This window comes from Acinonyx jubatus, chromosome C1 (assembly GCF_027475565.1).
Source record: "Acinonyx jubatus isolate Ajub_Pintada_27869175 chromosome C1, VMU_Ajub_asm_v1.0, whole genome shotgun sequence".
Lineage (NCBI taxonomy): Eukaryota > Metazoa > Chordata > Mammalia > Carnivora > Felidae > Acinonyx > Acinonyx jubatus.
In genome coordinates, this window is record NC_069381.1 from 74,621,786 (window position 1) to 74,638,511 (window position 16,726).

Genomic DNA, 16,726 nt, shown 5'->3' on the forward strand with positions numbered 1-16,726 from the left:
GCTCGAACTCCAGAGCGACAAGGTCATGACCTGAGCCAAAGTCGCACACTGACTGAGCCACCCTGGAGCCCCAAGGATTGGAACTTTAAATCCGACCTTGGGGGAGCAGGGTGGGGAGAGGGATTGGAGATGTTTCATTGCCAGTGACCAGTGATTTACACAGGTCAACCATGTCTATGTAATGAAATGTCCATAAACACTCCTAAATGACAGGGTTTGGGGAGCTTCCCAATTGGTGCTTGGGAGGGTGGCACCTTCAGATTGGGCATAGAAGCTCCACACCCACCTCCCCTTCCCCCACCGAGACTACCACCAAATACCATGCGGTGTGCATCTCTTCCTTGATGTTCCTGAGTTGTATCCTTTGATAATAAACCTACTGCTTTGTGTTTTCCTGATTTCTGTGAGTCATTCAAATGAATTGCCAAACTTAAGGAGCGGGTTACAGGAACCCTTGGATCTATTACAAAGTCAGACAGAAGTGTGGGTTGTCTGGGTCCTGGGACTTGTGACTGGGTCTGACATGGGGCAGTCTTGTGGGACTGAACCCTTAAACCTGTACAGTCTCACGCTATCTCGAGGTAGTGTCAGAATAGGACCACACAGTAGGACACCCATACAATGTCAGAAAAAAGACATCTCGCCATGTTTACTCTAAATGTGAACCAGACATTTTTCTGCTTTGGCAGAGGATCAAGTGGAAACCAGTGATTTTGACTACCAGCAGCCATTATCCAAGTTGCACACATGAAGCATTAATTTAACACCAAGGTGAAAGTGGACTTTCTACCTGAAACATAGATGCCAGGAGGGCTTGTTCTTTCAAAACTGACCTCTCTCTCTGTTAATGCCCTTGCTGGATGCTTCAGTGTTCCACACCTTCTTCCAGGGAAGAGATAAGCAGTGTCAGCTGACTGGAATGCTGTAAAAGGCCTTCTCTGGGTTATATGTAGGTAGGCATGGCTGCACTTCATTGGCATTGTGAGCCAGAGGTTGTGGGTGTTAACGTTGTCTTTTCCTCTTTCTCCAACTGACAGAATATAAATGGTCCATTATCAGTCCATTTTTGCAAGGTTGCCTTGGGAAAGAATTTTCTACTTACATTGTTGTCTTCTCACTGTGCAGTTCTGTGTTTGGGCCACAAATTTCTACCTGGACCCCTGGGCCTTTCGGAAATATTCCTTTGACTTTGGTAGTGGGACTTCAATGTTAGGAGGTGTCAGTGACCTTGTAACTCTCACTGTTTTGTTTCCTTGGAACCAAAGTGGTATAAGTAAAGTTCACTTCATGGGTTGTTTTGTTTCGATTTAAGATAATATTCCAAGGCCAAAGGCATCCTCTTTTAAAATTATTTTACTGACAAAAAAAAACCACTGGCTTTCTTTGTAAGAGTTCACCTTTACATTTATGTACCACTTTAATGACTCCAAAGTACTTCCACAATACTTATTTTAACACCAGCATTGACCCATGGGGCCTGTATGATTGCCCATACTGTACAAGGGAGGCCTGGAAGGCCAGATTGGGTGCGTTGATTTGCTAAGCCCATGTAGATGGTGGTGGAGGCAGGCCAGGGACTCATAGTGCACACTTTCCACACTACAGCCATGCAAAACAACCCCTGCCTCTAATTCTTGCTTGTGGTGGGAATGGAGAAGTGAGGCTTCACTTGATCAGCAACAAGGCCCCAGGGTTGGGGCAACAAGAGGTATAAAAATAAACAAAAGTTGGACAGTTTGCACTTACGTAAAGCTACTCCAGAATACGTACAGGGGGAGCAATCACTCTGTATTCCCAGAATTGACTACTATGGCAATGACTGCTGCTGTCCAGGGAGAAGCAAACTTCTGTAAAAATGCTCAGTATCTGGGAGCATAGACACCGGTAACATGTAGATAGGAACAGAGCTAGAAGCTTTAAAAATCCCTTCTCCTCACAGCGCTAGTCCAAAGTGTATCAGAATCCTCGACACAGGCAGCGTGAGCTGGAGTTAGGAGAGCCATAGCTAACTTGTCAGGTTGAGTGAGTACCCACAGTGAGCCACAGGGTGAAGCACCCTTTCTTCCGAGTCCAGCTATTCTCAAATGAGTGATGATCACCTAATATGTGACCCAGTCTGCCCAGTCTTTTGGAGTCAAGCCCTGGCATTCCTGGGAAGGAAACAGCAAGAGCCAATAAAACACCAAGAGAAGCTGGATAACACTTGTTCCCATCACATTCCATTGTCAGGCCTCCCAACCCCTCCTTGTGATATTATTTTATCTTTATAATAACAAAAAAAAAATTAGGAGGTGATATGTTTTAGAAAGAGCTCTCTGGCTGCAATTTGGAAATGGGACCAAGGAGGTCAAGAGAGGAAGACATTCAGTTGTCTTCACCAAAGATTCAATGGGCTTTACCCAAGACCGTGGTAGCAGGAATGCAGAAGGGGCTAGTTTAAGAAAAGAACTTGTAGATTTGAGGGAATAGAGGGAAAGAAGGTTTTGGGGTAGATTCCTCAGCTCTTGATATTACTACCAACCTTCAGCATCATTCACCTGTCAGGCTGGATGTTGCTACCAATATTCAGGGATCCAAGAAGAGCAGGTTTGGTGTGGGTGTGAGCAGAAATGGTGGATTTAGTTTGGGATGTGTTGAGTGTGAGTTGTTCCCACACATCTCAGTGAATAGCCAGGAAGGTGTTAGGGAGATGATTTTTAGGCTCAGAGTTAGGAAGCAGGGTTCACCATATGGTTTTGGGGATCACATATACAGAGGTGGTAGATGACGCTTTCAAGCAGAGGATGTCACCTGAGGAACACATATATGGCACAAGGACCAAATCATGGTGAACTCCGGTGCTTAAGGGAAGGGGTTGTATTAGGACCCTTGCATGGTTTCCAGTTACCTCTCTACCTTCAATTAAAATCAGTGCTTTTGTTAATATGCTTGACCCAATGACTTTCTTTTCTTGCTATGAACCACTTTTACTCTCTTTTTAGCAAGACTGATTTATTAGTTGCCAATTGTAGACCATTCATTGCTCTCTTTCTAAGAAAACCTACACTGTTGGTCTTTGAGTTCATGTTTTCTCTGGTGCTGTCACTGTTTTCTTTTAAAGACCTCAGTTTTCACGACTCCAGAGGGGTCTTTTCAGATTAGGTGTCCCCCAAATCTAACTGCAATTAATTAACTCAGAGGACAGTGGAATACTGGAAGTGGAGGGTCTATCTATCATTTGGCTTTTCCTCCAAGTAAGTAAAGTCAGGTCAAATGAGGTAAGGTAACTTACTTAACTTATACTGTCAGATCAATGGAAAGCAGGAAGTAGAAACTGGGTCTCCTGACACCTAGTCAGGGGTTTTCTGATAAGCCATACTGCCTTGTGGTCTTGAGTCTTCCCTATGCCACTGTGATGGTTACTTTCCTTTATTTAAATATCCAGTCTCATTCCTGCATTCCCTCATCCTCCTGCAGTATACCCCATACAGAGAGGCAGAGCAATGATTTCTCTTATTAAATTAGCTCTCATTTGATATGGATCATTACCTCTGTCCTCTTGGGCCTTAGATGGTCATTTCCATCCCACATATCCAGAGCCCAAGGAAGTAACAAGGCAACTGTACAAAAATGAGTTCACAATTATGAGAGTCTCAGGAACTGATTGATTGATGAGTGTAAGTGCCCAGTACGTATGTCCGCTATCACTAAAGCAAATCGTTATGATTACTCTTCTTTAACTACTTCCCAACACACATACAGTCTCTCCACATTACCACCAACCTCTCCCTCCACCCCAACTCCCACCCTGACCTCCAAACCCCCATCTGCCTCTCTCCCCAGCCCTCCTTCACATTAGGCTATCCTTGTTGACACCTTCTGCTAGATTGACCTCTTAATAAAAGAAGATTAATAAGAAGCTCAAGTACTTTTCAAACCCATCTAAAGTTATTGGTGATTTTTGTAAACATATGGGTGCTTCAATGATTAGTTTAGGGGGAAAAAAGATCTCATAGGCATGCTTACCTAGATAGTCACTGGAAGATTTTTGAATGTGTTAGCTTCATATATGGCTATTTATCTAGGATAAAAGAAAATCTATGCCTTTTCTGGACAAATTAGTAGGATCATATTCTCTCACACAGCCAAATCCTAATTCAAGGTAACAAACAAAATTGATAATTAAATAGTATTTATTATAATCTATGGATTATGGCTAAAGCAAATTTGACACAATAGACACTTTGTATTGGTGTGCCTTCTAGGACATTGGGGCCCACACTATATTTAATTTGCATAATCCATTTTGTTAATTTAAAGCAGTCAGAACAGTTTTTATGTTTTACATGGTAATAGATTCTTTGTGGTAAAATATACATGACATAAGATGTACATCGTTAACCATTTTTAAGTGTATAGTTCTGTGACAGTAAGTTCATGCACATTGTTGTGCAACTATGGATTTTAAAACATGGCCTTTGCTTGGGTGACATTGGCTCTATCTGACTTGCCTGCAGCATGAATCTTGGCTGGAAAGACAGGCACTGCATCAAAAAGTGGGGGTTCCTTGCCCAGGCTAACTTACTTTTGTATCAGCATGTATTGTTTTGTCTTCCCTCTGGGCCATATATTAAATAATTGAGGTAAGTTACATTTATATTTCACAACACTTTCTAATAACTGGAGTCATGTGATATATTGCAAAATCCAACATACAAATCACTCATTTAGGTGGAGAACGAAACCCCCTAACATCCAGTCTGGTTTCTCTTTACAGGATAAGACTTTAAAGCCAATCTTTAAAAGATTAATTTTGGATAAAGCTGCTACACTGTTAATAAATTACCACTTTTGAGTGCTTACTTTGTACCTGCTGCTGTGCTAAGCATTTGATTTATGGTTATCTCATTTAATTCTTAAAATAACTCCATTGTCCCTATTTTATAGATGAGAAAATTGATACTTAGCTTATCTAAGATCAAGCAGGTGGTAAATGACCAAGTCAAAGATGGATCTGACCTTAACCATTCTGCTGCAGCTCCCTTCCAGTATTCTCAAACATTCATGAGAGTTTTATAATAAGAATTAGGCCTAACAAAGGCACTAACATACTAGAAAGTAACAAACATACTGAAGGCATGTGATACTTCTTTATTAAGTAATTCAGAAGGAATGTCATCTGTAGGGGATATGGTATTAATTTCTTGGAACTGCATTTTAATAGGAAAGCCAGGAAGAAAAGCCTCGTAAAATATCATTTAAATACAGATTCAACTTCAGTTAGTTATTCCTCTTGTCATAAAATTGATGGGGGAATGTTTCTTTGTAAGAAGCTGTGCCTGCAGGGTGCACCCTTGCTCTGGCTATCTGGCATGTCAGTCTTAATTAATTACATAATAGAGGCAGGCAGGATGGAGGGAGCGTTTGTTGATTCTGTATGGGGATGGAGTACTGAGTAATGAGCTGGGAAACCTGCAGAGATCGGATTTTTAGATTGTGTCTTTTGGTTCCTCTAAAAGATAGATTGTAATTTTTGTTTTTTTACAGAGAGATGCCACGTTCTATATAAAACTCCTTTTTATATAGTTCATTGGAGAGGCGGTGTAGCAGATGGCTCATAGCGCTGGTTGGTGTGAATTTGGGGTTCGCTGTGTGAGCTTGAGCAAGTTTCTTCATTTCTCCAGTCCTCAACTTTCTCACCTTTAGAGCTAAGATCATTAATACCTCCCTCACTGAATACATGGTAATGGTAGCCTTCCCTTTCCATCTCCTACCTCTTAATTCAACAGCTAGTTATTACTAAGAATCTCTTGTGTGTTAGGTCCTGCCCAGGACCCTGCACTCTTCAAAGAGCTGAAAGGGAGAGGCTGAAAGGCATCTAACCAGCTCTTTGTGATGCAGTTTAATGGCAGTGTAATAGAACTATCAGTACTCCCTAAATGCTGAAGAAGCCTGAGGAATGTTTTGAGTACTTTTCTGAGTGGGGGGAGAGTGGATAGCAGCATTCATTTTAAACATCTTTTGTGTTTAACGGTCATTTAGTACTTGGTGAACATTAACCCTTTTAGGATTAATTTTAGGGTCAGAAGTGAATTTGATCTAAATACCAGGGTGATTTGCAGTGCATGGCAATTGATATTTATCATTGGGTTAAGAATAGGTGGTAATGGATGTAACATTCTTTACAGCGATCCCTATGAGAAGTTACCAATTTTATGAGACTGAAACCATCCAAAAGACATACAGTATTTTGAGCTTGGTCATAGCTCACAGGAATTGTGGAATTACAATACTTACAGAGCATCTAAGATCTGGCAGAGCCTGAGGAGATGAGAAATATTCTTGCCTTCCCAGGGCCTATGGTCTTGGGGATGGGTGGGAAGGGCAGGTAGGCACAAAACAGCATGGTACACACCATCCTTGTTGGGGTGAAAACTCGATACTTCCACTGGTCTTGGTATCATTCCTGTTGCATTGTACTTTCCATTTGTACAAAAGAATTGTGAGATCATAACTTGATAAGATATTAAAGCCATTTAGGAGTGCCGTGGCATTTATCCAGGGACCCATCACTGATTCCAAATGACCCACCACCATTATAATGCAGCCAGTCATGGTAAATTGACAGCGGTTGTCCGTTCAGGTTTGTGAGATGTCATGTGTGGTGGTGAAACTGGCAGGTGCAAATTTTTTTCCTTTCTTCCTGAAGAGTGAAGGCTTAGCCTCTGCTTCTGAATCTCTGGGTGTATCATGGGGTGATGGAAATGCCAGAGGTTCTGTCCCCTCCCTCTGCTTTGCTTTCTCACCCTTTGAGACTCATCATGTGTGTGGTTGGGTTCACGGACCATTCACAGAGCTGGGCCTCTTCCTCTGTACTTGGTTCCTAACTGGGTGGTAAGACCTGACCTAGTATTATTTGTTCACTCAGTAATTATGTACTAAATATTTATGGTGGGAATAGAGGCAAGACTGAAACATGAGGGAACAAGAGATAAGCTAATAATTTGTTACCCTGGGCAGGCTAATGATTTGATGCCACTTCAGACTGTTATTCTTTATATATTTATTCACAACATTTTTTAAGAGGAAAAGCCAAGCCCTGGGTGAGAGGGAAAGGGTAGCCAAAGAACCCCTCAAGTTCCTAGCATCTCAACTGACCAGAAGTAAAACAGCAGACCCCTTCTTTTTCCTTGCAACCACACTCTGTACAATCCCTGAGAAAAGTTCTGGTGGATACTATTCTTATTTAATCTAGTTAAGTTTCCAGAGATGTTTTCAACACCCTGCTGATGAATCTGTACATGCAAGCTGCCGTAACATGCAGGCTTTTAATCTAGCACTGGAAAGAGATACCAAGAGCAGTCCTGGAGATGTAGATAATAAGATGCTGTCCCAGCACTCAAGGAACTTGAGGCAATAGCTTATTGTATACCATAAAACAGTGGGAGAGAACTGTTAGTGTCATAGGAACACAGATGGAGGTCAAGGTGGCTCATGGAAGTGATTCATGGAGGTGATCAGGATAGGACAGATGGTGAAAGGAAATGTCCCTCTTTTAAGTACATCTGGTATTCATAGTTTGAACTTTTCAAACTGATGAAATAGGCTATTATATAACCTAAAGCCTTAAACTTACGGAATTGCCCAAGGCAGGATGAATAAGTGTGATGTTGCAGTGACTCTTGCCATATCTGACTTACAAAATGAGATCGGGTTACTATGCAGAGATTTTTGACTTCTTGCTAAACCTTAAAGGGAAAGATTTTATGTAGCCATCTAAAACACAAATTTGCCCAAATGGAAAGCCAATTTTCAGATCCCAAAGTTTTATAACCGTTCTTTGCTTAACTACAAAGGAGTTCATTTTGTCAGTCTCCCCTATCTCTACTGACCAGAAGGAAATCAGAGCATCCAGACTTCTCTGCTTTCAAAGTAAAAGGCTGGGGGCCTCCTGTTTTTCTGTCATAGTTGATTGTCCCCTATTGTTCTTTAATCCCCAGTCCTTGGGGGGGAGGGGCGGGTATTCCCTTATATGTCCCTCACTAGGAACCTCCCAGAGGGAGCTCTTATTTGAGAAAGGCAATTCTTAGTGTTGTGTGTCCTCTCCTAATCTTCCAGAATACGTGTTTTGAGATTATTTTGGAATTGACTTTGTAAGTGAAAGTGAACACGTCTTGTGTCCTGCCACTGGGGAGCAAAAATGTTTTGGGGGGTGGGGTAGGTGATGCCAGTTTTATAAAACCCATTAGCCTCGCAAGCTGGAGGAACCACTGACCCCACAGCCCATGTCAGCACGGGTCGGTCAGCGTTACTCTGGCAATCAGAGTCCTGCCTGTTTTTAAGCTGCCTAATGTGGACTATTTATTCCGTTAGAACAAGCATTGTCATTTAGTATTTTCACATTTCATTTTTCTAACTGGTGCTTTTGTTTGGGGCTGAGGAGGAAGAAAGGCGATAACTTTTGCTGTAGTTTCTAAAATTAGTTTGAGTGATTTGGTTTTAGCCTGGGTACAGAAACCGAGCTACATTCTGTTGTTTTTTTTACTTGGCAGCAGTCACTTCACTCGGAGATGACAAGCTGTCATTGTAAGAGCTGTCTTTACATTTCCGTCTTCTCAGCAAAATACTCCTCTGGTGTAGGTAAATAAATGTTAATGAAATTTGTTAATAAAACATGTTGAAAAGCGTTCACCTCCACTCCATCAAAGAAATGCAAAATAAAGAAACAATAAAATAACTTAGAATGGAATTAGCACAGTTTTGTGTTTTGGGGTTTTTTTTTGTTTTTGTTTTTTTAATGATGATGACCACATCTGGTGAGGGTGCTACTCATATATTGTTTATAGAAAAGAAAATCAGTGTATTTCTTGAGAAACAATTGGTTGTTATATATCAGAGGCCTTAAAATGTTTATGCCCTCTGGCCCATTACTCTCACTTTTAGAGATCTATGCAAAGGAAATCATATTAACAGAGTACAGGGATATTTACAGTATTATTAGTAAAGGGGGGAAAAGGGAAAATCCAAGATTCAGTAAGGAAATATTTTTTTTAACTATGACATACATATGTACTATTACACTCCTAAGAAAAATGATGTTGGGCTCCTTGGGTGGTTCAGTCAGTTAAGTGTCTGACTCTTGATTTTGGCTCAGGTCATGATCTCAAGGTTCGTGAGATTAAGATTGAGTCTCTCTGTCACCACAGACCTCCCTCTCTCTGCTACTCCCCTGAACGCTGTCTGTCTCTCAAAATAAATACGGGCCACCTGCATGGCTCAGTCTGTTGGGTGTCTGACTTCAGCTCAGGTCACGAATGATCTCACGGTTCATGGGTTTAAGTCCTGCATCAGGCTCTGTGCAGCCTGCTTGGGATTCATTCTCTCTCTCTCTCTCTCTCTCTCTCCCCCCCCCCATCTCCACTCACACTTTCTCTCTCAAAATAAATGAATAAGCTTAAAAATTTATAAATAAATAAACTTTATTATAAAAACAAAAACAAAAATGATGTTCAGGGACATGCCTGGCTGGCTCATTCGGTAAGAGCATATGACTCTTGATCTTGGGGTTGTGAGATCAAGCCCCACATTGAGAATAGAAACGACTTCAAAATAAAATCTTTTTTTAAAATGCTATTTAGAGAAACTGTGACAACACTGAGAAAGCCTATGATAAATAATAGGCAAAAATGTTGTGCCATTGAATTTTACAATGGCATAGTTTGTGTAAAACTAGCAGGCCAGCAAACAACAACAAAAAAACAAAAACAGTGGCAACAAAAACTGGAGAGAGAAACTATCCCAAATATTGGCTCCCCCCACCCCACCATGTTTCCTCTTTTTTCTATAAGAAACATGGATATTTTCAATGGGTTTTTTCAATGGGATTTTTCTATTATTTATAAAGTGAGTGGTACCTGAGATATAATGCTTATCTCATTCTCAAGTAAACATTTAATGTTCATATTTTATGCCTTGTAAATTGCTGTGGTGATGACATTAAATTGTAACTTGTGCTATTCCCTGGGTCACTCCCTGGGTATTAGTTGATAACCTTTGCAAGAGATCAGAAGGTGATCTCTTTAACAACACTCACTTTTTTAGTTACTTTTTGTATGTTTCATAAAGTTATTATAGATGTTGGAAATCTTAGAGCTGCATGAGCGGATAACTTGTCTTGCAGTCTGATGGGTAAAATGTAACAATATGTTTATGATTTCTCTTTAGGAATTTTTCAAATAGAAACTAATTGCAGAGTTTCCAGTTGACCACCATTCATAGGGTAAGACTAACGTTCTGAATTGTGAACACATGGTAAAGATAATTACTCTTAACATTGGTAGCTTGGGGCAAATACTGAATACTTAGTATGTAAAAAGAGATTGTTATTTCGACCGACATTTTGAATAAAATCTTTTTTACGTTTTTCAGCCAGTTAATAAACAGACAATTAAATCTCTGTACATTTTGGTAAAATGTCATCTTGCTATCCTTCGTTGGTCTTGTATGTTGCAAAATATATGTGTGTATGTTTGATATTTGTCATTTTTTTAAACCTTAAAGATCTGAGGAATTTAATGTCAATGACAGGCTTAGACTCTGTAACTCCATGTCTATAGTTTTCTGGGTTTTGTTCAAGGTAGTGTTTTTTATGCATGGAATCAATTTGCCATGTTTCCATAAGTAACGATAGCCATGCTTTCCCAAATTACGTAAGTCAAAAATAAAAAAGTCCTATTCTCTGTTGCTTCCTAGAAACATCACTTATCTTTTATAATTGTGGCAAATTAATCTTAAATTAGTTCTGTGGCAGAGCTTTTGACTTTGACGTAATGACCGATGAATTTGTACACTGTGTTAAGTAGCATGACTCTCTAGTACTGTGAATATGACAGATATCTTGAAAAGTGTATCGCCCAGCTCTGAACATATATAATCTAGGTTAAGGAATGGTGAGGACAGTGCCTCTGTCCTCTAATGTATTGTGAATACCCTTCTTTTTATAGATGAAGGTATAGATCCTTTGATGTCTTCAGTATATCCACATAGCCCTGCTGATCCGCTGAGTTGACTTTTTTAAAAGCTAACATGAGATCAGCTACTTCTCTCCTTAAGGCTCTTCAGTGTCTTTCCCATCACTCCTGGGCTGTTTCTTATCCAAACTCTGTGTATTGTCTGCAGGCCCTCTCACTCCTCTGCTTTCCCCAGGTTCCTGACATTCCAGCCTGGGGCCTCCTTTCTGATCACCCATTCATAAGCTTCTTCCTCCTTCTATGTGGAATGATCTTCCCCAATATCATTGCATGGCTGGCTCCATTCAGGTCTAAAGAGGCCTTCCCTGTCTGCCCACTCTAAAGGAGCTCTAGGAGCACCTGGGCAGCTTAGTCAGTTGAGCGTCCAACGTCATGACCCTCAGGTCACAATCTCACAGTTCATGAGTTTGAGCCCCACATCGGGCTTGGGTTCACTGCTGTCAGCGCAGAGCCCCCTTCATATCCTCTGTCTCTCTCTCTCTCTCAAAAATAAACAAACATTTAAAAATGCTTTAAAAATAAATAAAGAAGTTCTATATTCTTCATGGCATTTCTGATTTTATTATGGTTGTCTGTTTGGTTGCCTCTCTTCCCTTTTTCCTCAGTAAGGTCTCTGAGAGCAGGGATCTTTCTGTCTTGCATATCTATATTTCCTGAACCCTCTGAACTCCCCTGGGCACATAATAGGCATTCTACAGACTAAAATCCTGACCTCTCTTTGAGAAATGCTGCTGTTAAGATATTTCACCCATTCTCTTTGGGTATTTTGTTTTTTTTTTTTTTAACGTTTTATTTATTTTTGAGACAGAGAGAGACAGAGCATGAACGGGGGAGGGGCAGAGAGAGGGGGAGACACAGAATGGAAGCAGGCTCCAGGCTCTGAGCCATCAGCCCAGAGCCCGACGCGGGGCTCGAACTCACGGACCGCGAGATCGTGACCTGAGCTGAAGTCGGACGCTCAACCGACTGAGCCACCCAGGCACCCCTTTGGGTATTTTCTTTATATAGAATCAGATGTAGTACGTTCTAGGTTTAGCTGTCATCCCACCCATTTGATACTGGTGACAGCATGACATGGTGGTGCTGACTTTCAACTATGCGTGTCTTCTGTCCACAACAGGACTGTAAATCCCATGAAAGCACAAACAAGGTCTCATATTTTCTCGGTATGCTTTTGTAGTCCTAGCCTCCATAATTGAGTGCATATAAATGTTAAGTTTAGAGAAAGGGTTAAGACTAGTGGCTTAATCATATTTTTAGCATTTCTAGAGCACACTGGTTCGTCCCAAAGCAAAAAAAAAAAAAAAAAAAAAAAAATCATTTTGATTTATAGTTAAAAATATATATATAACAAAGAAATATTCTGGACTCCATTTGCAAATTCATGTTATAAAACCCTGTTTATTTTGTTAGGAAGAGCCTATTATTAATTAGGACAGGTGGCCAGAATCAATGCTCTCAATCTCCCAGCTCTTTTGAAATTAGGAAATGTGACCATAATTCCATGCCCTGGAGAAGCAATTTAAACACCTCTAAACTTTAGGTTTCTTACTTGTAAAGAGTTGCACTCTGATCTCCATGGTTTCCTCCTGGATTAAATAGCCCATGTGACTCAGCTCTTGTGAAAGTAAGTAACCAGTGGAAAAGCAATTGTAATTGTAATTGTCTCAGCTATCAGCCAGACATTCGAAAGGAGAGCATGTAGATTCACAAGAGCCAAATTGCATGTTTACTGTGGGTGGTGGGAGGGGGAGGCAAGAAGACATTTTTATTAACAATGAAGATGGTGGAGAAAGGTCTGAGGTGGCCTTCTGTTCACACATCCAAAGAATTATGTAGCCACTGGTGGCTTATGTGCTAGTGTTAATATTATAATGTGACTGCAACTTCTTTCATTTTAAATGGATTCTAGAGAATTTGGTAGCTTACTGAACTCATCAAAGAATTGAGATGTCTTTTCCTAAAAGGACATTCGCCATCTACGTTAAATAAATCATGTGTTCTGTAACTGTTAGAAACAAGGAAAAGTAAAGCCACGTTTTACTTTTTTAAGTTCAGAACAACTCAGATTTAATAAGGAGTTCTAGAGTTACTGTTTTTTATTTATTGTTGTTATTTATTGTTGTTACTTGTTTTTTAAGTTCAGAACAACTCAGATTTAATAAGGAGTTCTAGAGTTATTACCATGGTGTTGTCATATTCAGCAAGTGTCTTCTGGGGCTTCAGATGATTAATTTTCCTAGGATTTAGAATATTATTTACGATTGTTTCATAGACCCATTGCCACTGTACAGCTTTTGGTAAGAAGCTGCAGAACGCTAGTTACGCAGCACATTTTTCCTTTGGTTTCTCTGTGTTATCAACCATGATGTCAGACTCTTTCCTTGAATTTCTGTGCTCCAGAAACGCCGCGTTTCTCTTTTATCTCACTGACCCTGCTTCTTTCTCCCCCTTTGTTCCTCTCGGTCTGAGAGTTCTTCCTCATGGGATTTATTATCTAGGAAAGAGATTTTGTTCTTCATTCACTCAATTCTTTCTCTCAAAGAGTTAATTCACTTTTATGGCGTATCTACTACTTAAATATTCTTGAGTCCCTATGGTGAATTAAAGATGTCTGTAAATGCTCTAGTTGGGGTCTGTTACCCTTCCCTTTAAAATTCTGGGCTGGCCCTGTTACCCTTTTTGAGCACTCAAACATGGCAGAGATGGTGTGGAGTTATTTCTAAGGCTGGAATTTAAGGAAGTGTGTAGCTTCTGCTATTGTGTGCTTGCAGTGTTCCTTAGAACTTAGCTGCCTTGCTGTGGGGCAGCCTGAACAGCCATATGGAGTAGTGGCCGGGCCTCTGGTCATTAGCCTAAGCTGAGCTGTAGACCAGCAGACAACCCAAATGCCAGTCCTGTGACTGAGGCGTTTTAGAACTTAGCCCTCCCAGCATTCCAGTCAACACCACGTGAAACAGAAGAACTGCTTCATCATCCCACAGAATCATGAGAAATGATAAATGGTTGTTTTAGCCACGAAGTTTCGGATTTTTTTTTTTTTTTTTTTTTTTTGCATAGCAGTAAAGAACTAAAACAAAAATTTGTACCCAGAAGTGAGGTGCTGCCGTGACAAAACATCTGGCATTGGCTTTGAGACCAGGTGACAGTGAAGGTCTGAAGGGAAGTAAGACAACTATTAATGGTAGCTGGTAGGGAGATGAAGAAATTGCTTTTTGAGGCTATAAAACAGTACCCTTGTTTCATACTGACAGGAAAACCGACAAGACTTGTATCTCCAATAACACGGAAGATGGAAAATGAACCCAATGGATTTGTATATCCAGCTTAGGGGATTTTCTAGCAGAATGTTGGAAGCGTCACATGACTTTTTTAACCACTCATGACCAAAGTATTGCAAAAGAGAGATGAATTAAAGAAGAAACTGTTCAGATTTTAAGTAGACTTTAGAGGATGTGTTTCCAATCCAGAATTTTCTAGGGTTGTAAATAAAACTGTTTCTCATTCCCTGCTTCTCGACTCAGTGAAAAGGTACTCAAAGTAAGAAATGGCCTCAGGTGGAAAGAACAGATCCAGAGCAATACTGCCAATAAAACTTAATCTCAAGGTACAAATGAAAGCAAGGGCATAGCGGCAAGACCCTATATTATGACTTCAAAAAGATGTAAGTCTGTGCCTCCTGGGGCTTCTTAACTAGATAACAGGGCTTCCAAGGACCTTAAGAATGTTGTCCCACAGCCTCCTTTACTTAATTTAGACGACAAGATCCTGGACTTCAAGCCTGAACTCGATACCAGAGTTGGACGAAATTTTTAGGGGCTTGGAAGAGGGTGAGTGTGCTTTGCATGTAGGAGGACTTCACAACGTTTGTGGGCAGAGAGACCAGGGAAGGTTAAGCAGAGCTGCCCATCCTTTGCCACCCCTCCCATTGGGAAGTGACGTTTCCCATTCCCTGGAATCTAGGCTGGATCTATGGCTCCTTTGGCTGATAGAATGGAGTGGATGTGACACCGTAGCTTTGAGAGCCAGGCCCTAAAAGAACTGCAATTTTTCACCTTCGTGCTTGGGATGCACCATCTTGGAACCCAACCACCGTCTATGTGAGGACCCTGAAACAGCCATGAGGAGTCTCACTGAAAGTGCCAGCCAGCAGGCAGCTCCAGCTACCCGCCTGATGAATGAGAACATTCTGGACCTTCCAGCCACTTTGTGCCAGCCAGTACCATGAAGTGAAAGAACCACCCACAGAATCATGAGAAATAAAACACTATTGTTTTTTTAAGCTGTTAGGCTTTAGAATATGCAGAAGAGTTAGCCCAAGTCCTTCCTGTCTACATGCGGCTGTGTTCTAGTCTCTCTCAGGAAATGCCCAATTACCTTAGATATACCCTGCCTAACATCTGACCACATTATTTCCTGCCTTCTGATATGTTCAATTTTTTATTGTACAAATATTTGTCGTACACCACATGCTAGAAACTGTGGAGGATACTGTAATACCATAGACTCAAAACGTTAATCCATTTGACTCCTGCTTCTCCATGGACCCCTCTGTTTGATGTTGCTAAATGGTGTTGAATTTTCATTTACAGTGACTATTTCATTCATTGCTTTCTTTCCAGTGCATTGCAAAATTTTCCCTCGTTGCTTCCAGCCTACGCAATTTAAATACCTTTTGGCTGGGTTCTGTTGTTTCTGATTCCTCTTCAAATCCACCCTGCAAATCTCTATAGCTCAATAACTCTCTGACCTACTGCTTCGCACACCTGGGGTCTCAGGTCTCTGAAGAGTTTGTGGAGTTGCTGGTAGCTGTTACTCGTAGTCTGCAGAGAGGGGGAGGCACTCTAGATACCTAGTGAAACTTCCAGGAAGGATTAAAAGGACAGTACTTTCCCCAGATATTTCATTGTCAGTCTGTCTTGTGAGCTTTCTCCTCCTGGGGAAATTTGGAGAAAACAAACAAACAAAAAGTACTGGTCTCAGCTAGACCAGTTGAATTGCTTGACCAATCATAGGAGAAGGGCTTGGATTTGAGTTTTTGTTTTTGTTTTACAGAGAGAGTGCATGCAAGTGGGGGAGAAGGGCAGAGGGAGAAAGACAGAGACAGAACATCAAGCCAGCTTCACACTCAGAATGGACTCCCCCCGCCCCCCACCTCCCACCAGGACTCAATCCCACCACCCTGGGATCATGACCTGAGCTGAAATCAGGAGTCAGATGCTCAACCGACTGAGCCACCCAAGTGTCCCTGGATTTGAGGTTTTTTAAACTGCTCCAGGTTGTTCTAATGTGAAGCCAAAACTGAAAACCACTGTCTTAGATTCTCAAAAAATGGTTACTCTACCTACTGGAAGCATCGACATTAATTAGAAATTTGTTAGACACATTCTTGAGGACTACTTCAGACCTAATGAATCAGAAACTCTGAGGGTGGGACCTACCACTCTGCGATTTAATATGCTCTCCAATGATTTTTATGAGCATTAATGTTGAAGATACACTTTACTATGTAAATCTTAATTCCTTCTAGGAAGTCTCAAAACTACAACTAAATTTGGAAAGGGTGTTTGTCACTTGAAAATTACTCCACTGACAAGATCTGAAGCAACTGGTAAGGGACATAAGCTGGCATATCATGTGTCTTGCTAGTGATCATTTAAGTACTTGAGAAATGCTGAACAATCATCAGATCTCTGAAGAACGGTTCAAGGGGTTAT

The 16,726-nt window shown here is 40.9% G+C and overlaps 1 protein-coding gene across 2 annotated transcripts in view; it reads left to right on the forward strand.

The window, feature by feature from the left end:
- Positions 1-16,726, forward strand: part of LOC128313920 (basic salivary proline-rich protein 1-like) — a 50,583-nt gene that overhangs the window by 31,548 nt on the left and 2,309 nt on the right. The window contains exons 2-3 of one of the 2 annotated variants that reach the window (XR_008295037.1): positions 10,204-10,258; positions 16,540-16,620. Coding sequence is in view for 1 of the 2 variants with exons in the window: in XM_053214391.1 (XP_053070366.1) it covers positions 10,204-10,218 (15 nt within the window). In the remaining variant the exon portion in view is untranslated. Of the gene's footprint in view, positions 1-10,203; positions 10,259-10,982; positions 11,489-16,539; positions 16,621-16,726 lie in introns of those variants that run through there. The other variant, XM_053214391.1, reaches the window with a different exon arrangement.